Source organism: Sorex fumeus, unplaced genomic scaffold, assembly GCF_029834395.1.
Source record: "Sorex fumeus unplaced genomic scaffold, SorFum_2.1 ptg000032l, whole genome shotgun sequence".
Lineage (NCBI taxonomy): Eukaryota > Metazoa > Chordata > Mammalia > Eulipotyphla > Soricidae > Sorex > Sorex fumeus.
This window is the reverse complement of record NW_026606089.1, coordinates 13,499,264-13,523,223: the sequence shown is the minus strand read 5'-3', so window position 1 is coordinate 13,523,223 and position 23,960 is coordinate 13,499,264. Positions and strand designations below refer to the sequence as shown.

The 23,960-nt window shown below is 47.7% G+C and overlaps 2 protein-coding genes across 3 annotated transcripts in view; both read right to left on the bottom strand.

Moving 5' to 3' along the window:
- PITPNB (phosphatidylinositol transfer protein beta) overlaps positions 1–11,292 on the bottom strand; it is a 60,870-nt gene extending 49,578 nt beyond the window's left edge. For both annotated transcript variants that reach the window (XM_056116458.1, XM_056116457.1), the window contains exons 1-3: positions 11,190–11,292; positions 6,989–7,019; positions 3,389–3,534 (exon numbers count right to left, since the gene is read on the bottom strand). In XM_056116458.1, the coding sequence (XP_055972433.1) occupies positions 3,389–3,534; positions 6,989–7,019; positions 11,190–11,209 (197 nt within the window). In that variant the 5' untranslated portion in view covers positions 11,210–11,292. The remainder of the gene's footprint in view (positions 1–3,388; positions 3,535–6,988; positions 7,020–11,189) is intronic.
- Positions 11,293–21,369: 10,077 nt separating this feature from the next.
- On the bottom strand, positions 21,370–21,706 carry LOC130025699 (ATP synthase subunit ATP5MJ, mitochondrial-like). The gene has a single exon (XM_056116459.1). It carries the CDS (start codon positions 21,691–21,693, stop codon positions 21,511–21,513), a length of 183 nt encoding a protein of 60 aa, XP_055972434.1. The 5' UTR covers positions 21,694–21,706; the 3' UTR covers positions 21,370–21,510.
- Positions 21,707–23,960: the final 2,254 nt, after the last annotated feature.

Here is a 23,960-nt window from a genome sequence, read left to right as displayed (position 1 = left end):
CAACCTGGTTAAAAAAAAATTTTTTTTAATTTGAAATTTTTTCTTTTGTGACCTTTTTTTTGTGCACAATGTGAGTAAAAGTTAAAATGGATTAAAGGATCAAATTCTCAGAAGAAAACCTGTTGATTTTTGTAGCCTTCAACTGAGCAATAGTTTCCTAGATATAATACCGAAAAATAAAAAATATAAACATAAGAAAGTATAAGCAAACTGGACTTCATCAAAACTACACATTCTGGGAGGGGTGTGTAGGGTGAGTGGGGCTCAAGCCATACCCAGCAGTGTTCTAGGCTTACTCCCAGCTCTGTGCTCAGGGGCCATATGTGGTACTGGGTTTCAAACACAGGCTGGCTGTGTGCAAGGCAAGTGTCTTTCTCCCGTATACAATCTCTCTGGCCCAAAATGATCAACTTTTTAAGCCTCAAGAGACATAAGGAAAGACAGTTCCAGAATTACAAAGACATTATCTCACACTAGGAAAAACTAAGGCATGTCACATACTTGATAGTGAACTATTTTACATCAAGAACTTCAAAAACAACAAGAACAACAAAAAAAGACAAATCAACTAAAAGTAGATTTGAACAGATTTCTTCATGGGTCTACAAATGACCAATCAGTCAGAGGAAAAGTCTCAGGATAGACCCAACAGTACGGCTGTTATCAAAACCAAACCAGACCAAACCAACCTGAAACAACAAGTATGGGTAAAGAAGTGGAGAAACTAGAGTCTTGATACACTGCCGGAGGGAATACACAATACACTTTGGAAAAGCACCTGGGGGTTCTTCAGAAAAGGAACTACCAACTGACCTAGGAATTCCGCACGAGTGTAGTAAAACGCGTCTACACAGAAACTTGTACATCACCAGGACAGCACTGTTTAAAACAGCCAAAAGAATGGAAGCGGGCCCCCGGACCTGTTCAGCAGGCAGGAGGCCTGGGTTGGATCCCTAGGATAAGCTCAGCCAGGGGTCACACACACCCTAGGAGGTAACCCCAGAGCACCACTGGGTATGACCCCTGAACTGAAAATAAAAATCCAGAACAAATGAGAAGCAATCGATATGGAGGTAAGTGGAGAAGGTAGAGAAATTTGGTAAGCTAGACTAACGTCTGCAAATTAAGAGAGAGAAATAGGAGGTGGGAAAAAATTACAGAATGACTTGAAATTCCAATCTGTGGGATAGGAATAATCACTCCAAGTGGATGACTTCTAGAAGACACAGTAAGAGACCAAAATCTCATGATCCACGACTGGCCCACAACTGAACGAAGATGGCGAAAATTCCCTGCTTCTGAGGAATACAGACAAAACTAATTTTCCCCAAGAAGGAAAAAAAAAAGAAGATAATTGGTCGGCATGCTTCCAGAGGCTTTAGGAGGGCTCCAAATTTTCCTCTGGGGTGGCATATTAATAGTTACATTTCCTTGTCGTGCTTCAAAACCCTACGCCCACAGATCCTGCCCTCCTTCCCCATTTCCCACTTCCAAGTGCATGGTAAGACAATTTCAGAAAATGGTCATAGTAAACTGGGACTGTTTATTACAGAGTCCTCTGAGCGAAGCTAAAATGAATTGGAACATCTTTCTTTTAATGTTTTGGGCCATACCCAGTGATGCTCAGGGGTTGCTCCTGGGGGGTTCAGGGGACCAGACGAGATGCTGAGGAACAAAGGGCGGCCGCGTGCAAGCCAAGTGCCCTAGCTGCTGTATTCTCTTTGGGGCCCCAGAATTCGGGACCTTGTTCAAGGTATATATCACATATAATTACTGTATGATTTAATATTAATTATTGATAACTTAAAATATAATTTTAAGATTGTAGATAATCTTCAATGTCTTTAATTAAGTTAAACTTTTAGAAGAAAATGAGACTAGACTTATGAGAAAATGTTCCGCTGAAACCCATGTTTTTGGAAGAATTTCTCTGTAAACTCCCCAGAAATTCCCTTCAGGAAACGGGAAACCCTTTAACCTCACTAGGGCTTGGCAGGAGAGCAAAGCAAGAGGGCAAATTCTAGTCCCAGTGCCCGCCTGGGCCCACAGCCTCTCTCTGCTTCCAATAGAGGTGAAATGAGCCAGCAGCTTTCCCCTCTTACACCTTTCGATCTTTCTCTAGAGAAGATTCTGTGGGGAATGAGTGAGAGCTCCCAGCTAAGTACTGCAGAGATCAGAACACGGGGAGAACATACTGTGCTGGATCCGCTACACGGGCGACAGCTCGCGGGGAGTTACAGAGGGTAGGAAGGAGCCAGCCTGTGAGGAACTATTATCTGGGACCAAGGAAGTCAGACATTTGGAATGTTCTTCGCGGTGGTCACCACACTGGGTTTTTCCAAATACCTTGTCAAGATGTTCCTCAACCTTCTGACTGAGATTAAGAAGTGTTTTTGCCGAAAGGTGAAAGCACACGGGTCAGGAAAATGCAGACACCTTGGTTACACAAAATGAACCTTGGCACAGGGAAATAAGGTGCTGTGGGCCTTTGCCAACCACCTTGGCCAGCAAAGTCCACAATCCCACACACATACGGTGTGACCCAAAGAACTAGTGGACAGAAATTTAACATCCGCAGGGACAGAGCTCGACTTGCTAGTGACTGTGGGCATGTCTCAGCATGCTGAACTGCAAGTCTAAGGGGCCAGACCTCCCACCTGTTGTGATAGATTTTTCCTCCAGCACACTGAAGACCTCAGCACTTACCGTGTGATTCTCTGCTAGTCCACAATACCGCTGTCATACGATTATTGTGCCTTGAACAGGACACACTGATAACTTTGAGTGCAGATGTCTGATTGCCCCGTCCTGTGAATTTCTCTCCCCTGACTCTGGTACCAGATGGTGCCTGCCTTAATGGACAGGTTTGGGTTTACTACTGAGTGGCCATTATCGATCCCACTCCAGGAGATCTATTACTGCCATCCTCTCTCCTTTCCTGTTCCAAGCCTTCGCAGACAACCACCCACAGCTGCCATCTCTGCATGACTGGGTCAACCATTCATGGGCATCACACAGCCCTAATCCAGTCCGACTCGCTCCTCCCCTCTCAGGGAACGCTTTCCAACTCAACAGGTCCCGTGAGTGCAGACACTTTAGACCACTTATCTGGAGCCACAAGGGCTTTGTAGTATGGTGGGTGGGAGGCTTGCCTTGCACACAGCCAACCTGGCTTTTACCTGACTCAAGATGGTCCCGAGGGCGAAGGAGTCGTCCCTGGTTGTGGTGCCAAAATTAAGTCCTGAGGACCACCAGGTGTGGCCCCCAAACAAAACAACAACAAATGTGTATCTCTGCACACCCACTAGTTTACATGTTTAATAAGCCTGTCAGTCGAGCATGCTTACTTAATAACATGACTAAGTATCACATGTGAACACGTTCTTACCTCTTTAGATGGTAAATCTTGTGTGTGTACTGTCCTTTTTCTCCGTCCTTCTCGTAAGGCTCATTCTTTAGGACTTCGATTCCTTCTCCGCCACCAGTTTCATTCTTGCTAGCTTCTGCAACAGAATACAGCTGCCCAACCTGATACTGAAATGTCAAACAATAGAGAGTTTCAGTAAGCCTTTAGCAACTGCACAGACTGCTGAATTCTTATTTTGGAGGATCTAAGCACAACCAAAGCATTCAGCATGTAGGTTCTATATAACTTAACACGACTCGGTAGTACATTTAGGATGACAGACGATCAGTCACACAGCTGTGAGAAACCACGTTCTTATAACATTTCCACTACTTTAAAAAAAAAACTGATTGTAAATAACCTGGTGCGTTAATATGCACCATCCACTTATCAAGAAAATAAGTTGTCACTGGATTCATGGGAGAGAGGGGTAATATATAATTTCCACAGTATTTTCACATTATCTACCAGCTGACTCACAAAACTCTTAGGAAGGAGTGGTAGGAATGTCATTGTCACTCGTTAAGAAGGCGAAGCAAATAGAACGGAGTCCTCAAGAATGGTGCAGGAGGACTGCAAGCTGCATAACCCAAGTGTGAAATACACAGAACCATCCCATTACAGTTCAAAATGAGAAGGCCTCTGGGTCGTTCTCCCTTTTGTACGACATGCCGAATTTGACCCTGACCCACCAGGACACTGAGCATCAGCACTGAGTACCCAAGACCAAACTGCTCATTGTGAAGTCCTCAACAAACAGAAAATATTTTTAAAGTATTACCAGTAAGTACCATAAAAGGTAAAAAGTTACTGACGGCCTCCTTCACCGTCAAGCAACCCAGACTCCTGAGCGGTCCCCACTGATGTGCTCTGCCAAGGTAGAGAAACCACTGACAGTCCCAACAACTGATAGAAAACCACCTTTTCAAGCTCTGATTTGTTTCGGTCACTCAACCAGGCCTTCTCTATGTTCTAATTTGGCTAGATTTCTTCTTCCCAATGTAGAAGACAGACCAGAGCAGTGTTTTTCTTTTTCCAAAAGCACATTTGCAAAGAAAAGTTACAAGGATCTACCTCTAGGCAGTAATTCAAAAGTTAACACTTGAGGAATGAAAAGTACCACAATTTCTAAAGACGTCCCTATTTCTAAATTCTGGGGTCCGTGACTATATCTAAAAAAACCAAGGGAAATATTCTTTTTCTCTCTCAATTCAGAAGTTCAGGAAGCTGGAACCAGACATTTTTCTCAAGCGCCTAAACAATGAGCTGATGTGGGGCTTTTAAACTGCAGAGAGAGGTCTTATTTGGGCTCTCACATTGCAATACCAGGGTTACTTCAGAAATACGACAATCCTTGAGATCTTAAAAATGCACTGTTTCAACACTCGTTTAAGAAAGTAGTCCTGAAGGACTGAGCTACCAAAGGAGGTAAGGGCACCTGCCTTGTACCCAGCTGATCCCAGCTCCAAACCCTGGCACTATCCACAGAGCCCTGGGCACCACCAGAGAGCACTGCCGAACAGAAGTCTGGAACGGCCCGGGACCACTGCCGAGTACGGTCCCCCCAATCCCCAGCCCCACCCCCCAAAAAGTTAGTAAGACTATCCAATGTTTCTCAGTCAAAAGGTCAAAGTGATTTTGGTCAGGATATAGCAACAAACATTTACAGAGAAACACAGTATTCAAATTTTTTAATGGAAGGACTGCCATTTGGGGGCAAGTGGGCGGTGGGGGTGGGGATGGGCAGACCAAGTGGAACGCAGGATCACTCCGGGTGGGCTCGGGAACTAGGGGTTGAGTCCAGGGCAGGTGCGTGCAAGACCAGTGCTTTGACTACTGCCTCTAGCCCTAATTTGTGGCTTTTGGCAGGGACTTCCCTTACTTCATTTTTAGGCTGCAGGTAGAGGTCGTTCCTGGCAGTGCCGAGGAAGTGCTGGGGACTGAGCCTAAAGCCTCACATAAAAGGCGAGTGCACTGCTGCGGGGCCAAATTTTCAGCCCTCCTTTCAAGAATGAGGTGAGACAGGAAGCCTGTTTGCAAAGCATGACCAGAATCTGACTGGATTACTCTGGGTGACAATCCCAAGACTCAGACAGATTTTAGGAAGTCGAGTCAACTACCTGAAACCTAGCAAAAGAGGAAAAAAAAAAAAAAAAAGGAACAAACATCAATTTCCAGATTCAAGTTCAAGCGATTAACTGTACAAATAAAGAATAAAGGTGCCTTGTCTTGAGCATTCTTGCTGAAGTGAAATCTCAGGCATGACTGTGATATACACAGCTTTTGTTCAAATCTGCATTCAACAGTGCCAGACAGCTACTCTATTTTAGCTCACACATTTTATTTTCTTGTGCGTTCTGTCTCGTGTCAGCTGTCACATCACTTCTGAGGTTATCAGTGTGTTTTGTCCCACTTCCAACTCACTGCTTCCAATCCTTCGGCTCCAGGGAAACGAAGGAACCGAGCAAGTGCCATTGGTATGCAAGTTATAGAAGAACCCAGAGTGCTCTGGTGTTACACATCTGCAGATTTCTCAGGACCCAGGTCTACTTTTATCCTCGTTCTTGGCAGTAACTGCGGGACACGCAAATTCTGAACAGGTGATGTATTTCTGTCTCATGCGCAGACCAAGGGGAACGGTAATCTCTCCCTACGTGCCGGCCAGATCACGTCGAGAGTGCTGCTTTCGGCAGAGGGCACTAATTACACCATATGCGGCAGTGAAACCGGCGAGTGAGAGAGTGTACAGGTCATGTCAAGAGACTAAGTTGACTACACATGCAGGCTGGGAATATTTAACCTTATGACCTCGTGCAGAGAAGACGAAACAAAGAGCGTGGAAGAGGAGAGAAAACTGGCATCAGAAACTCTCAAGGGTTTCCATATGCAAGATAGAACAGGCTTATTTCCTATTGCTCAGTGGAATGTAAACAACCACCGAACATTAGAAGAAAGCAGACTTTGGCCCAAAGACAAGAGCTGAACATTTTCAGCATAAAGTAGACTGTGTCTATTTCTCTGGTATACCACGAAAAAAAAAAAGTCCCGCACCGAGTGTTCAAACAACACGTTTTGGATCCGTGTAGGACTAGGCAATGCACACAAAAATTAATTTCTTATTTATGGGCTGGAAAGAGAGCTCAATGGGCTGGCACACAGGCCGTGCATAAGGGAGGTCCAGGTTCAGGATCTTGCACTGCCACGGTCCTCAAGAGCACTGCCCTGGAGTAACTCTGGAGCACAGAGCCAGAAGGTCGGGAGCACTCACTGTCGGTGCTACCCCTTGCCCTGCCGGCAATTACTTGTGACCTTCAGTGATTTGTCACAAGTACTGAATGTCCAGGTATAAGTGAAATCAACAAAGATATTTAAATGAACATCAAAACTAACCAGGTGAGGGGCCAGAGAGCGCATGGGGCTGCTGGATGCCTGCAACAGGAGGTCCAGGTCTGATGCCCAATACCACGCGGCCCCTGGGCACCAAGCTGGGAACAGTCCCTGAGCACCACTGGACAGGGCCTCCCAAACAAGCAACCACGACGAAACCAACCCGATAGATAAAATAATGCAGAAGAGACTTACCTCCTGAACAGAACATGGCAAAACCACACGGCTAGAAAGACAAAAGGAGGGTATGTGTTAGAAACAGCTTTAAAACAGGTTTCCACACTGAAATGAGCTTTTACGAGGATGTGATTTATGGAAGAGGGCCTTGGCAAACCCTACAGTTCTACGGGCTTTAAACTAAGAAATAAAACCACCACTTCTGGACCTCTTGAGAGGCATAAAAACTCATCAATGAAAACGATAGTGTACAAAACGGAGTGCGTGCAGACTGAACCAGAGGGCTTCATGAATTTGCTAGTGCGAGTTTGTGGATCCATATACCGTGGAGTTTGTCTAACAAGAAAATGTTTCCCACTCAACACAGAGCAGACCTGGTCAAGCTATGTTCCGGGGACGACTCTACATAAAAGATTGCTAGGTGGATCTGTTTGGGGTTTTCTTCTTTTGTGTGTGTGTGTGTGTGTGTGTGTGTGTGTGTGGTTTGTTTCTGTTTTATTTGGGGACCACACCAAGTGGTGCTCTGGACTCAGGGATCACTGCTGAGTCGGCCGTGTGCAAGACAAGCACCGTAGCTGCTGTGCTATATCGTTCTGGCCCCAGATTGTTTGATCTTGTTCAAGAGTTTGTGACTGGACAAACCAGTTGCTAACATTTATTCTCCTCAAACATACATGTTTGAATACTCAGATCACCTTGTGTGAAGCATGTCGCCTGTTCACTAGCCTTTGGGAGGTGACCGTGATCGCGTTATGGCAGATTTCTGAAGCTTTATTTATAATGCTATAGATCCGTGTACCACTCTGACTGAAAAACAAACTGCTAAGTCTTCTGCCAATCCCTCTTTCTCACTCACGGGGAGTCACTCAGCTGTGCGCTGAGCACGGTCATCTAAAGACAACGAACATTCTCCAAGTGACCAGTCGCTAACAACCTACTCTCATCAAGAATAAAGCCGCACAGGGGATGCGGCTCAGGGGTAGCGCACGTGTCGTGCAGGGATGAAGCTCTAGGTGTGACCCCACCTCCACGCCACACACATGCACATACCCTGCCAAGTGTTTCATCTTCTGTGCAAGCACCACAATCAACTGTGTCCCATCCCACCCCAACAATGACTGGGAAGGGGTGAAAAGTCTTCGCACTAACTTGTTCACCTCACACTAACACTAACAGAATTGGGGGCTGGAGGGGGACGGAGAAAGGAAGGGGCAGACAGGCGGGAGAGGAAGGGTGGGAGTGTATTTTCAGGGATCTATTACACTCATCAGGCAACAAGGAATCCTGGAAGTGGTGCAAGTGGCATGACTACAGATAACCCCCCCCCCCAAAAAAAATCCGTTGGTTACAGAAAACCTTGCAAAGTACAGGAAAAGTTACCATCTGTGAGGTGAGGTGAGGTGAGGTGAGGTGAGATGAGGTGAGGTGGGGGTTCCCAAAGGCCAGATCCAAGATGACAGAGGGAATGAAGTGAGGAGGAAACAGAGGAAGAAGACAAGACTTTCCCCAAGCGCCACAAAAATCACAATCACTGCTGAGTAATTTTAACACGCACCAGCAGAAGAATCCTATTTTTATATCTAACACTTTCAGGAAATCTTGTTGAACAAAATCTAAGTGACAGGTAAGAAGATATTCTGAATGAGTCAAGTAACTTCTTGAACGTTTGCTCAATGAAATGTGAGAGCCGGGCACATTCCCCACTATAATTCTTAAGAGAGGATTCATTTTTAAGAGCAACTTGAAAGGTTTCAAACTTCTCTGAATATTCTCAGGAGAAAATAATTCTCCAACTAACGACAGATTATTCCGAGCCAGGACTGGGAGGCGGGATATGGAACAAGGGGCAGAGCACAAGCTGAGCACATGCACGCTCCTGAGTTTGATCTCCACCACGTGGTCTCCCAACCACCTCGCAGGGTGTGGCTGCCATAAAAAAAATTTCAATAAAACCAGGACTTAATGCTAATGGCAATTTATTGCTAAAGTAATAACTTGAAAGGAACACTCCACCTTGTAAAGTCATTTCTAACCTTTTAATTCACGTCAAAAAGTTTTTTAAAAAATGTAAAAACATTTGCTAAATAATTTACAGTTTCACAGAGGTATAACATATCCATTGTTCCCAATTAAGAATGATTTTAGAAGGACCAGAGAGAGAGTACAGCAGGTAGGGCGTTTTTCTTGCATACAGCTGATCAGGGTTTGATCCCCGGCATCCCATATGGTCCCCCGAGCACTACCAGGAGTGACTCCTGAGTGCAGAGCTAGGAGTATTGCTGGGCGTGGCCCCCCCAAAAAAAATTTAGAAAGTGGATTTGAGATAAGATTTACCTTTCTTTCCTTTCCCCTAAACTAGATGCTGGTCTGGCGACTGAGAAGCTGATGAAAGAAAAAAATAGTTTTTGCCTTCTGAAAGTGGAGAAGGGAAAAGACTAGGGGAGACACGTGAGTTGTGAACATCATGAAATGTATTGATCACTTTTCAGGAAGAAAAGGCGGCACTGGATGCCAGACAACGTTTGTCACTTAGATCTACTTAGATTTTGACAATGGAAGTAGAGGTCGGCAAAAAAAAAAATAAAAAATAAAGACAATGTGCAAATTCCCAGCGGGAACTGCTTTCCATGAGTTCACTTGATACACCTCAAACAACTGCCTAGGGAATCCACGGAACACTTAATTCACAGCTGAGGAGGGAGGAAATAGCGCTACTGAAAGAAAAATGACCACATCATCTGAGCTCTCCAATCAGTCCTGCAACTGCGGGGGCCAAATCCATTTCCCTGTCTGATTTCCTCCATCCTCTTGGTAAGTGCCACCTGTCCACATCACTGAGCCACCTAATGGAGATCGCACTTGCACGGGACGCTGGACCAACAACCTGGGTGGCAAGCTGCATACATCAAGCCACCAAGAAGTCAATGTTTCCTATTTAAATGGAAGGTGTTCAAATTTCCACCGCCAAAAAAAAAAAAAAAAGAAAAGAAAAAAAGAAAAAATTTTGCCTCTCTTTCTCATACGGTCCCTGCTGCTGTCACTGACTTGGGTTCTCATTCACAAGTGCATTCAGCAAGTATTACTGAGTGCAAGGGCAGCCAAGCAGACCCTGCCCTGCGCCCCCAACAGAGCAGACACTTTTAATTGGGGTGGGGGGAGAGGGTCAGGGGAGGGGAGACTGGCCAGCACACCTGCACCACGGGTGATGCTCACTGCTACGGAGAAGAAGGAAGCAGGAAGGGCAACACTAAGTGCTGGCGGTGCTGCTGGGGTCCCGGGAGGAGGGGGGGGGGGTCCCCGGGAGGCGGAGCCCCCGCAGGACGCGGGGTGGGAGGAAGCAGCGGGCAGGGGAGAAACGCGGAAGCCTGGGAGGCCGGGGACGGGCAAGGGGAGGAAGCGGTCAGGGGGCGAGATGGACGCGGAGACTCAGGCGAGGGGGGGTCCCAGGGGAGCGCCTGGCTACGGTGGCGGCGGGATAGGGGGTCGGGGGGCGGGGGGGGTTGGGGATGGGTTTCCAAAGGCCGGGGAGGGGCAGCGGCGCCTGGACAAAAGGAAACCCAAGAACACGGGGAAGGGAACCGACGGTGATGATGAAGATGACGACGATGAGGCGGGGAAAGGCCAAATGAATCCAGAATGGAAAAACAAACAGCCAAAAACACTTGCGGCCCCCAACCCTGCAGACCCTCTCCCCACAGCCCCGCGTGGCCGGGGAACCGACCACCCGGGGTAGCCGTGACAGCCGATTCCCGGGGTGGGGGGCGCTGGGTCGCGGCCGGGCGGGGGGGCTGGCTGCCGGGCGACCCCGCGGGCTGGGCCCCGTCTCCCCGCCCCCCGGGGGGGTCTGCCCCCGGCCCCCGGCCCCCGCCCCGGGGCCGCCCACCCCCCACCCCGCGGCGGCGGGTCCCGGCGGAAACTCCCGACCGCGCCTTCCCAGCCACGCGCTCCGGCCCGGCGCCGCCGCCTGGGCCCCGGGGACCCCGGGCGCGGAGTGCAGGGCCCCGGGGGGCCGGGGGTCGCCGGGCGCGCGCCGCCGAGGGCCCGCGGGGGCCGGGGGCGCGGGCCGGGGGGAGGGGGCGCGCGCGGGGGGCGGCCGGCCCGGGTTCTACCCCCTTCCCCCTCCTTTCAGGAACACCCCGCCGCTTTCCAACCCGCGGGCCTCCGCCCGCCGCCGCCGGCCGGGCCGCGGGGCCGCCGTGCTGCCCCCCGACCCACTTACAATTCCTTAATCAGCACCATCTTCCCAGAAGCCCCGCACAGCTGCCGCCGCTACCGCCGCCGCCGCCGCCGCCGCTACCGCCTCTCACGGCGCCTGCGCGGCCCCGCCCCCGGCCCGCCGCGCCGCCGCCGCGCCTGCGCGGACACGCCCTTCCGCTCGGCCCGTGACGTCGGCGCGCGCCCGGGGCCGGCGGCGTCGCCGGCGCGCGCCCCGCCCTGGCCGCGCGGAGCCCCCAGTGCGGCTGCGCGGCCCGGCCGGCGCGTGTGCGGCTGCGCGAAGGCGGCGCCGCCGCGGCTCGGCTCCTCCCGCCCGCCCGCCCGCACGCCCGCCCGCCCGCCCGCCCCGGCCCCTCGAGGCTCCCGTGTGCAGCCGGGTCTCGGGGGTGCGTGCCCTGGAAGCTGTTTTTTATTTATTTATTAATTGTTTTGGCTTTTTGAGCCCTACCCGGCCGTGCTCAGGGCAGACTCCTTGCCCTGCCTGCACTCGGGCATCGCTCCCGGCGGTGCACGGCTGGACCATATGGGATGCTGGGGCTCGAACCCGGGCCGGCCGCGTGCAAGGCAGACACCCTCCCCGCTGTGTTACCACTCCGGCCCCGAAGCTGGTGTGCTGTTGTTGTTGTTGTTGTTGTTGTTGGGGTGTTTGTGTGTTTCTCGGACGGGCTCGAAAGATTCCGGACCTGCTTTGCAGAGCCGGCCCGCCCCCGGGACAAACACAGAACTTCCGAGGCTGCTCCCCGGAAAGGAATCGCTGGGAGACGGTGTGCCGGCCACGCCAGGTTCTGCGAATCCCCGCGGGCCCCGGCGGGTCCCGCAGGAAGGTGTTGGCCGGGTTTGCAGCTCACGTTCGTGTTCCCGGGGCCCGGGACGTCGCCAGCCTCGCGGGAGGGAGAAGCCACGTCTGCGGCTTGACTTGCCTCTGGGGCCAGCAGCTGTGGCAACGCGCACCTGCACCGGCCTCTGCCCCGAAGCCAGGATCCCGCGAAGCGCCTGACGACCCGACACTCCCAGTCGAGAAAGGCCCCCTTAGGACCCGTAGCACAGCGGGGAGGGCGTCTGCCTTGCACGCGGCCGACCCGGGTTCGATTCCCAGCATCCCCCATGGGCCCCCCAGCACCGCCAGGAGTAACCCTGAGCATCGCCAGGTGTGACCCAAAAGCCAGATAAAGGACAAAGAGAGTGAGTCCCTCTTAGGACAGGAACTTGCCCTTCAGATCAAGGAGCAGGACACGTTCAGGTCAGAGGTACCTACACTGACCCCCACCACCTGGGCTTGCACCTGGGCTTGCACCCTGAGCGCCCAAGGGTGGCCCTCGGACGAGCAGTAGCCTCGGATCACCGGCAGTGCTCAAAGGCAGCTGGGGATGAAATAGATGAAGGTCTTGGCCTCACTTGGAAACAGCAGAGCGTTTGGCAGTGTCCAGCGATGGCCGCGAATAAATTCAAATAAGGGAGGCAGAGGAGTGGCCGGCTGGACTCAGTCTCAGGAGGCCAAGTTGGAGGCGAAGGTTATAAATAATCCAGCCTGAGAGGCCTTCCAGATAGAGGAAAACAGACCAGGAGGCTGGAAGGAGTTTGGACTATTTAGGGAGTGGGTAGCAGGCAGAAGTCTTAAGCAGGAAGGGAAGATAAATTGGAACTAAAGAGGGAGTTAAGTTGGAGCAGAGGTTTGGTTTGTTTTGTTTTGAGCCACCCGCATCTCTGTGCAGGGCTTACACCTGACTGTCCAAATCATCCAGGGATCACCCCTCTGGACTGTATGGAATGCGGGGGATTGAACTGGGTCCACCGTGTGCAAGGCAAACACCTTGCCCGCCATGCTATGGACCTGGCCCTTGGAGTAAGAGAGTTGTAAGCATATTCTAAGAAACACAGGTAGCTATTGAAAGATGAGCATAAGAATGAAAGGTAAAGGGACTTCTGTAGAAACCCTCTCTCGTGTGTCTGACACTGAAAGACTTCAAGTGGAGCCAAGGTTACCTAAAAACACATTAGAAACCGAAAATGAAGTGTTGACCCAAAAGCTAGAAGCTTCTTCCCAAGACAGTGCCTGCAATTGGGTGCATTTCTGTGATGTGGAAAGCACTTGTTGCTTGGATGGTAAGAATTCGAGGCAAATGCATCTGGTTCTCAGGGAGCTTAGAAGATGAGATTAGCTTGGGTTGCCTAGTATATGCCAGACGTTCTCCCAGATCATCATCATGGGTGAGGTTTTTGAACGTGCATGTGGCCCGGGGGGGAAGGGGAGTGCTGAAATTCAGAGATCTCAGTTATATGACTTGTGCAAAAATCACTAAACAATGATTACTAAACCAGATTTTTAAAAAAAATTTAAGTCTGATCTTTTCACTAAGAGATATGCTTGCAGGGGCTGGAGTGATAGCACAGTGGGTAGGGCGTTTGTCTTGCACGCGGCCAACCTGGGTTTGATTCCCAGCATCCCATATGGTCCCCTGAGCAACCCGCCAGGAGTAATTCTTGAGTGCAAAGCCAGGAGTAACCCCTGAGCATCACCGGGTGTGACCCAAGAAGAAAAAAAAAAGATATGTTTGCAATCTTTATGTCAAATGACTTTTCTTAATTATGGAAAGAACAATTATGGTCAAAATCCCTGAGGTAAGAAAGAGCAAGTGCAGATTTGAACGCTTATTTAAGACAGGTACTTCAGGAACCAAGAAAATAATAAGGTAATACTGTCTATTTGTTTTGGGGCCAATTCCAGCAATGCTCAGGGCTTACTCCTGGTTCTGTACCCAAGAATTATTCCTCACAGTACTTGGTGGACCATATGGGATGCTGGGGATCAACCCTGGTTGATGCAAGACAAGCATCATAAATTCTGTACTACAGTAGTACAGCCCCCTATAGTCGTTTTGGTTATTGTATCTCCCCCAGATGTACCGCAAACTGAAATAAAAGTAGCATTGAAAACATTGTGGATGGATTTGTGGTTAACATGCTTTACTACCCGAGAAAAATTAGAATATTTTAGAGCATCTCTGTAACTTTTATCAGTGTTGGCTAATTCTCTAGTCTATAGGGCTGGAGCGATAGCACAGCGGGTAGGGCGTCTGCCTTGCACGCAGCCAACATGGCCGACCCGAGTTCGATTCCTCCGCCCCTCTTGGAAAGCCCAGCAAGCTACCGAGAGTATTCGATATGCCAGACACAGTAACAACAAAGTCTCCAATGGAGACGTTACTGGGCCCGCTCGAGCAAATCGATGATCAACGGGAGGGCCTTTACTTACTTACTTTACTTTATAGAGCATAGTTGCTGCACACAGCACACAGAACCCAAAACCATCATTATTATTTTTTTTTCAATGAATCACCGTGAGGTACAGTTACAGACTCACAAACTTTCGTCCTTACATTTCAGTCATACAATGATCAAGTACCCATTCATCCACCAGTGCCCATTCTCCACCATCAATGCTCCCAGTAACCTCCCACCCCCCGTTCCCCCCTCCCCTGCCACCTCTGTGGCAGGCACATTCTCTTTTACTCTTTCTTTCCCTTTGTAACCCAAAACCGTTAGACTGAAAATAATGTCTCTCTTTCTCAGCCAAGGATTCGTAGTAAAGTAAAAAAAAATTAAAAACTGTAAGAATTGCGACCAGAGATAACACAGGAGGTCAGGTGCATGCAGCCAGCTTGGTCACTAGCCTCTCCATATGATTGGTCCCTCTAGCACTGCCAGGAGCCAGTCCTGAGCACCACTGGGTGTGGCCCCAAAGCAAGGCCAAACGCAAAACACCGACATCCTGAAGATGACCTGGGGATGTGACTCATGGTGGAGTCCTCCCTGCCTCGCATAAATAAAGCCCTGGGTTTGATTCTCAGCACCACGAACTAGAGATCCACCAGGTTTAGTCCCCAAAACCAAAATAAGGGCCTGAGTGATAGTACAGCGGGTAGGGTGTTTGCCTTGCACGCGGCCAACCCGGGTTTGATTCCCAGCATCCCATATGGTCCCTCAAGCACCGCCAGGGGTAATTCCTGAGTGCATGAGCCAGGAGGAACCCCTGAGCATCGCCAAGGGTTACCTAAAAAAACAAAAATTTAAAAAAAAAATCAAAATCAGAATAAGCATTACTGTCACTGTCCTTACTGTGACTGTCCTCCTGTTGTTCATCGATTTGCTCGAGCGGGCCCAATAACGTCTCCATTATGAGACTTTGTTGTTACTGTGTTTGGCATATCGAATACGCCACGGGGAGCTTCCGGTAGGCTTTCTCTTCAAGCCTGTATTCTCCCTTCAATTCGTATCTCACTTGATTGTTTCTCTGTCTCTGCCTGCTTTCTCTTTCAAGCTCGTATTCCCTCTCCAATACGATTTCCTTTCCTCCTCCCCCATCCTTTGTATCGTTCTAAATTCCATTAAAAAAAAAAACTCCTTCACTAAAAAGATAAATAAATAACAAAGTTTAGACTTATTTATCCTGGGAAAGAGAGAAAATTCAAAATTAGCTAGGTAAAAGGTAAAGGTAAAGGCCCTCCCGTTGATCGTCGATTTGCTCAAGCGGGCCCAGTAACGTCTCCATTGGAGACTTTGTTGTTACTGTGTCTGGCATGTCGAATACTCTCGGTAGCTTGCCAGGCTCTCCGAGAGGGGCGGAGGAATCGAACTCGGGCCGGCCATGTTGGCTGCGTGCAAGGCAGACGCCCTACCCGCTGTGCTATCGCAAAAAAATGAATGAAAAAGAAAAAAAAAAGAACATGGTAGAATGAGGGAATATTGAGGGTAGGAGTAGTGAAGGAGGTAGTAACCATTAACTCAAAAGTTAATGGTTTACGTTAATATGTAAAAGGAACATATTAAGAAAAAGTGACAAAAATTGTTGGCATCAAAAAACTGGACAAAATTTAAGCATTTTCTGTGGACACGCACATAAAATGAAATATAATTTCATAATTTCTGGATGGGCTGGAGCGATAGCACAGCGGTAGGGCGTTTGCCTTGCACGCAGCCGACTTGGCTGACCCAAGTTCGATTCCTCCACCCCTCTTGGAGAGCCGGCAAGCTACCGAGAGTATCTCGCCCTCACGGCGAAGCCTGGCAGCTCCCCGTGACGTATTCGATATGCCAAACACAGTAACAAGTCTCACGATGGAGATGTTATTGGGCCCGCTGGAGCAAATCGATGCACAACAGGAGGACCGTGAATTTCTGAATATAGAGAGGAACCTCTTAAGCCATTTATTCCTTTTTTGAATTGAATAACAGTGAGATACACAGTGACAAAGTTGTACATGAGTGTCTCAGTCATGCAATGTTCCAATACCTCTCCCTTCATCACTGCACATTTCCTGTCAAAGTCCTCAGTTTCCCTCCCATCAACAACACCCTCCTCCCCCCCGGCAGACCTCTGTGGCAGGCACTTTTCTTCTTTCTCTCTCACTCTCTTTCTCTTCTGTCTTTTGGAGAATTATGCCTTGCAATACAGGTAACAAAAAGTTATGCTTGGGGCTGGAGCGATAGCACAGCAGGTAGGGCGTTTGCCTTGCATGCAGCCAACATGGCTGACACAGGTTCGGTTCCCAGCACCCCATATGGTCCCTTGCACCGCCAGGAGCAATTCCTGAGTACATGAGCCAGGAGTAACCCCTGAGCATCGCTGGGTATGACCCAAAAAGCAAAAAAAAAAAAAAAAAAAAAAAAGGTTATGCTTATCTCTTTACCTACTTCTAGCACTCAGATCTGGTCCAGAATGATCATTTCCGGTTATCACTGTCATAGTGGACTTCTCTAACTATCCACCCCGCCCCACCACCTGTAGCTCAGACCTTATTCTAAAGTCTTTATTTATCCCTCTTATCTAATCTTCAGTCCTCAAAAAAAGAGAAGGTTTACAGACAAGAGGCCTGAAAGGATTGAGCAAATGATGCCTCCCCCAATCACCAGGATTACTCTCTTTAACATCGCTCCGAAGCAAAGAGCTCATCCTAGTGAGAGTAATATGGCTTTCGCTTAGGCAAACCAAAAGATTTCCAACAATATCATGTGGGTGTTTGAAATGCTAATTTTATGCATCAGTTAATAAAGTCATTACTATGTAAAGAAGTCTGAATGGGACTGGAGAGACGGTCTAGAGACTAAGGCTGTTGCCTTTCACACAGCCTACCCCAGTTCCATCACTGGCACCCCATATGGTTCCCTGAGCACTGCCAGGAGTCAGTCCTGAGCACCACAGAGAGTAGCCCAAAACCCAAGAAGAAAAATTACCATCATCTTTCAAATGTAATCAGAACTCTAATTCTGACTTTGTGAGCCATGGAAATTACATACGTGATTTCATATCTATGCATGTTCTTCTGTGTACATAACTTTATTTTGTCATTTCATTTTCCACATCTGCCCAGAATTATTTTGAGATGAGGTTTGTGAGAATTAGAAATATTCTTGATATTTGCTCAGGCATTAGAAAATGGCTTGTGTTACCTCTTCACTGTCAGGGAGACTGGACTGGACTTCTCAGTAGAGAACCTGAGTCCAGGCCTGGAGCAATAGCACAGCGGTTATGGCGTTTGCCTTGTACGCGGGCTGACCTGGGTTCGATCCCCAGCATCCCATATGGTCCCCTGAGCACCGCCAGGAGTAATTCCTGAGTGCAGAGCCAGGAGTAACCCCTGAGCATCACTGGGTGTGACCCAAAAAGCCAAAAAAAAAAAAAAAAGGACCTGAGTCCAGGTCCTGCCACTTGCTGACCTTGTGCATTGATTCAGTTGTCTCTGGGAGACATAGCTTATTCCGTCTGTGCAAAGGAATCACTGATATGGACAATGTAGATTTATTGTGAGGAATGAAAGAAAAAGTTTATAAAGCACTTTGCATACTACCTGGTATGAAATAGGTATTTAGTGACAGTTCAAGATCGTTTAAAAGCTTACAGCATTTTGGAAAGCAGAACAGAATTTAAAGTAGCATATAACTCAGTTTTGGCCATTTTTCTCTATCACTAAAGATAGATATTATAATGATGATTTAAATGCATTTATAATTATTCATGTATATGTATATATCCTAGTATTCCTTTAGAAGTTTGTTTTTTTTTTTTTTTGCTTTTTTGGGTCACACCTGGCAATGCACAGGGGTTACTCCTGGCGCTGCACTCAGGAATTACCCCTGGCGGTGCTCAGGGCACCATATGGGATGCTGGGAACCGAACCCGGGTTGGCCACGTACAAGGCAAATGCCCTACCCACTGTGCTATTGCTCCAGCTCTTCCTTTAGAAATTTGCCTGCTCATCTTTGGCACATGCTACAGACTTTAGTTCTCATGACAATATGAATGTTTGTCCCATGCTACATAATTGGTTTTAGAACGCCATTTCATGTATTCATCTTACATTTCCCCATGGAGTACGTGCAGAACTTTCTCTGTTTCCTAGCCATGTTTTTATTCTTTGTTCCTTACCTGCTTTTCTCTTTGTAGATGATATTTATATTTCCATTTGGGTTTGAATTCCATGTGGATTATGCACACTTCATGCGTTTTCTTTCTGTGCATTGTGCTGGGATTCTCAAGTCCGCAGTACTAGCTGCAGATCATTTTTGGTTGTAACGACTGTTCATGCATTATAGAATGTTTAACAGTGTTTGCGATCTGTATTCACTAGATACCAGTCATACTTCTGTCCCCACCCCCTTAGCTCCCTGTCAAAAACCTCTCCAGACATTTCCCAGTGTCCTCTGGAGAGCAAAATTGCCCGTGGTTGAGAGTCACTGGATTACAGTGGCTCTGTTACACCGTTATTTGAATTTAAGAAGAGCTTATCCTTTAAGAGTTTTTGACATTTTATTGTGTGCCAGATCCAAAGTGTTTCACATAAACCTAATCCTGACCCATCTACTCGGCTCACGTAAAGTATGATTACCCCTATTTTATAAGGGATAAACTGTGTTCTGCTTTAATGTGCAAAAAGGTGGTAACTGCACTGAGCTATGATTTACATAGAGTAAAATGCACCCCTTTTAAGCGCGCAGTTGGAAGAGTTTTGTTAAGTGCACTCTCTTGCCATCCTTCCCAGAAGCAAGACACACTTGCGTTGCTATCCCACGGTAGTTTTCAACCTTTTGCACCAGTGAATGGGCCATGGTCCAAGGACCAGTGGTGGAAAACCAGCCACGACTCTGAAAAGTTTCCTTGTGTTTCTCACCTGACAGGCGGCCGCCGTCTACCCCAGGAACGCTTTGAACTGTTCTCTCAGACTGTAAATTAGACTAGCCTGCTCTGGAGTTTCATATTACTGAAGCATAGGATCTGTGCTTTTTTGCGTCTGGCTTCTTTCACTACGTTAAGGGTCCTGAGATTCCTTAGTGTCGCAGACCCTTCAGTTATTTTCATTGCTGAGTGATACTCCTTCGGTGGGCTGTATTTGATGTTTAAAAATGCACTTATTTTAGAGTATTTTGGGTTTTCTTGTTTTTAGTTCTTCTCACTGTTCCCACTAGAGATAAAGGAACGTTTAATGGTGCTGAAACGTTTCTGACGCAATGTTTTTGTTTCTCAGGAAATCGTCTTTCAAATTATAAGACAAATACACATCTAATTCTAGGACAGACTGCCAAATAGATTTGCCAAGTGGTTGTGCCATGTTCTCACACCACCAGAGTCATTATGCCCGATTACCGTTAACACATTTTAGCCATTGTCCTATGGCATTGGACTTTAATTCAGGAACAGTCCCTGAGCACTACTGGGTGTCACACCCCTCAAAAAAATAAATAAATTTATGATGCCAGTCATCTTAAAGTATACTTTACTATTTAATACATTCATCTTTCTTTGTTTGTTTGGAGGCCCACACTCAGTAATACTCGAGGCTATTCCTAGTTCTGCACTTAGAATTTCTCCTGGTGGTGTTCAGGGGACCACATGGGATGCCAGGTGCTCGAACCCTGGTCTGCCAAGTGCCCTTCCCTCTGGTCATGCTTGTTTTGCGCCTGTCCCTCCAGCCCCTCCATTTCCAGAGTTGTGCATGCAGCACTGTGGCTCTTTTCATCTTGTGTGACTGAAACTATTTCCATCCATTAAACTAACCCCATTTACCTTTCCCCTGGCTCCTGGCAACCGCCATCCTACCTTCTATGATTTTGACTAAAGTGAATATTAAATAAGTGGAATCGTGCAACACTTTCTTTTTGTGATCAGCTTGTTAGCGTAATATTTTCAGGATTCATATCATAGCATGCATCAGAATTTCCTTTTTAAGGGAATTAATAATATTCCACCATAGCTGTATACCATATTCTGTTTACTTCTTCACTGATGGACATTTGGGTTGCTGACACTTTTCAACTTGTGAATAATGCTGTTATCAATATGGGCATCCAAGTATCTCTTTAAGACCCTCCTGTTTTGATTATTTTTTAATTTAAAAAAATTTAATTTGGGGGCCACACCCAGCTGTGCACATCAGGGCTTACTCCTGGCTCTGTGCTCAGGTGTTACACCTGATAGGGTTTTGGAGGATCATATGGGGTGCCAGGGATCAAACCCGGGTCAGCTGCATGTAAGATACTATCTCTCCAGCCCCAACCCTGTCTGGATTATTTTAAAATATTTATTTATTTTGGGCTATATGACCGCACCCAAGTGTGCACAGGGCTTATCCCTGTTTTTGCTTAGGGATCATTCCTGGCAGTATTGGGGGGATCAAATGAGGTGCAGGGAGTCAAACCAGAGTTGGCCATGTGCACGCCAAGTATATATGATAGTACATGCCTTACCCATATACTCTCTTTATGACCCCTATAAATTCCATTCTGGAGACCTTAGATAAGGCTCATCCTTCAGAGGGGAGCTTTTCATTGCAGAAGGAAGTATATATTGGACCCATTATTTTTTTTTCTTAGTATTAAAACAGGGCTGGAGTGATAGCACAGCGGGTAGGGCGTTTGCCTTGCACGCGGCCGACCCGGGTTCGATTCCTCCATCCCTCTTGGAGAACCCAGCAAGCTACCGAGAATATCCCACCCACACGGCAGAGCCTGGCAAGCTCCCCGTGGCGGATTCGATATGCCAAAAACAGTAACAAGTCTCACAATGAAGACATTACTGGTGCCCACTCGACCAAATCGATGAACGACAGAGGAAAGTGCTACAGTGCTACAGCCTTAAAACATTTTTGCTTGCTTGATAAACCAGTAAATTCTTTTTTTTTTTTTTTGTGGGCGCATCTTACAGGACATTTATTTGTGCCACGAGGACAGGCTTCCCTACAGTCCACTGGCCGTCCACGGCCCCTCCGAACAGCATGCTGACATTCACAGCAGGGCTGCCGCTGGTCAGTGCCCAGCACTCCGGGAGCGGCTGGTCAGTGGTGGCCATGGGCGGGCGCCGGACTCGAACCTTTCAAAGCTTTACTTCTTTCATCTGCACTCCTGATCTTGTGGATGATGAAGCGCCTGAGCCCCATGCCCACCCAGATCTCCCGGTAGACCTGCGTGTAGTGGGGCCTCATGGGCGTCCACACGGTCCTCATTAGGCTCTGAAGCATCGCGGCGGCTGGACCCTGGGCCCTGCAGCTCCCGCAGCTCTCGCAGGACCGCGCCCCGCCCACGGCCCGAAAGGTCACCGAGTGCCAAACCAGTGAATTCTTACTTAAATTCACCCACTCACCTTTCCAAGTGTCTTCGCTTATTCTTCCTTTTTGCTTCTTAGTCCTTCCACTGGACACTTTAACCTTGGAAACGGATGGTCATGTGCAGTGTGTGTGTGTCTTAACGACTACAATGTCTTTCTGGCACCTATATGTATATATATATATATTTTTTTTTTTTTTTTTTAACTGAAGGACGGAGGTTGAGCCACACCCAGTGGTGTGCAGAGCTCACTCCTGACTCGGCCCAGGGTCACTCCTGGCAGTTCTTATGGTACCATCCGTGATGCTGGAAACAAAGCCACATCAGCCTCATGCAAGGCCGGCAACTTAACCTTCACACTAGCCCCTTTTTTTTTAATCAAAAATGTTTTTTATTGAGTCACAGTGAGATACACAGCTACAAAGTTGTTCATGTTTGGATTTCAGTCATACAATATTACACACATACTACCTCCCCCAGGATACATTTTCCACCACCAATGTCCCCAGTTGACCTCCTGTGTACTAGCCCTTCTAGCAAGTCTTTTTAAAAAAAAAATTTTTTTAATGAATCACCATAAGCTACAGCTACCGAGAGTATTCGATATGCCAGACACAGTAACAACAAAGTCTCCAATGGAGACGTTACTGGGCCCGCTCGAGCAAATCGACGATCAACGGGAGGGCCTTTACCTTACCACCATAAGCTACAGTTACAAAGCTTTCATAATTGAGTTTCAGTTCATACACCCATCCCTCCATCAGTGCACATTTTCCACCACCAATGTCTCCAGTATCCCTCCCGCCACCCACACTCCACCCCACCTCCTGCCTCTATCACAGACAATTCCCTTCTTACTCTCTCTCTCTCTCTCTCTCTCTGTACTTACTTTTGGTCTTCTAGCAAATCTTGAATCAATCTTTCATATTTGTTCTTTATCAAAACATTTTTAGCGGCCAGAGAGATAGCACGGCAGGTAGGGCGCTTCCCTCCCACATGGCAGACCCGAGTTTGCTCCCCAGCATCCCATATGGTCCCCAAAGTCCACCAGGAGTAATCCCAAAGTGCAGAGCCAGGAGTAAGCCTTGAACACAGTCAGCTGCGGTCCCCTAAACACTCCCCCCCTCCCCGCTATTTTAGACACATTTTAGAAAGAACTCACTGATTTAGGGAGATTTGGGGCCACAGTGAGTGTTTGCTCAGGGGCTGCTCCTTGTCTGTGTTCAAGGGTCGTTCCTGACCATACTCAGATGCTGTGACCATATGGGATTCCTGTGACCAGAGTCTGTCACATGCAAGGCGAGTGCCTTAACCCCTGGACAATCGTTCTGATCCAAGCTTATTTATACAGAAACAGACCTGCTTGGCTTTTTTTTTTTCTTTTTAGGTCACACCCAGCAATGCTCAGGGTTAATTCTTGGCTCTGCACTCAAGAATTACTCCTGGCGGTGCTCGGGGGACCATATAGGATGCCGGGAATCAAACCCGGGTCAGCTGCATGCAAGGCAAACGCCCTACCCTCTGTGTTAGCGCTCCAGCCCCCTTGCTTGGCTTTTGAGTTAATTAATCAGTTTGGGAGGAATTTACATTGTAACAATAGATTTCCAATCCAAGAAGACGGTATCTCACCAATTTTTAACTTGACTATCTCTCAGTACTGGCTTACGCATTTCTGTCTACAGAATATTTTGTGTGAGTTGTAAAACAGTCACCAAAATATCCATCACCATAGTTACATGTTTTTCCCCCTTGTAATGAGAACTTTAAAAATTTACTTTCCCAGGGGAAAGAGACAGAGACACTTCATCAATGACAATAAGTATACAAATGGACAACAGGTACACGGAGAACTGCAAACTGCTGTGATTAAAGCGGTCTGAAATACCAGAATTCTAAAGGGAATCAATTGTTTCCAGGTAAACACAAGTAGAGTCCCTAAAAGCGTCTTTAAGTACTAGCTGTTGATGCTGCATAGAGTAATAGCAAAGACTGTTTTAGACAAGGCATTAGTACGTCAATACTAGATTCTCAAGTGGCATTCTTGGTTACAGTGAAAAACTATAACACACCAACATAAAAAGAAAGAGGAAATGACAGAAAGCCAAAGTAATGCCTGTTTTTTTTTAAATTTTTCTATTAAAGATTTTTTTAAAGGAAAAGACCGAACTAAAGAAATAAATTA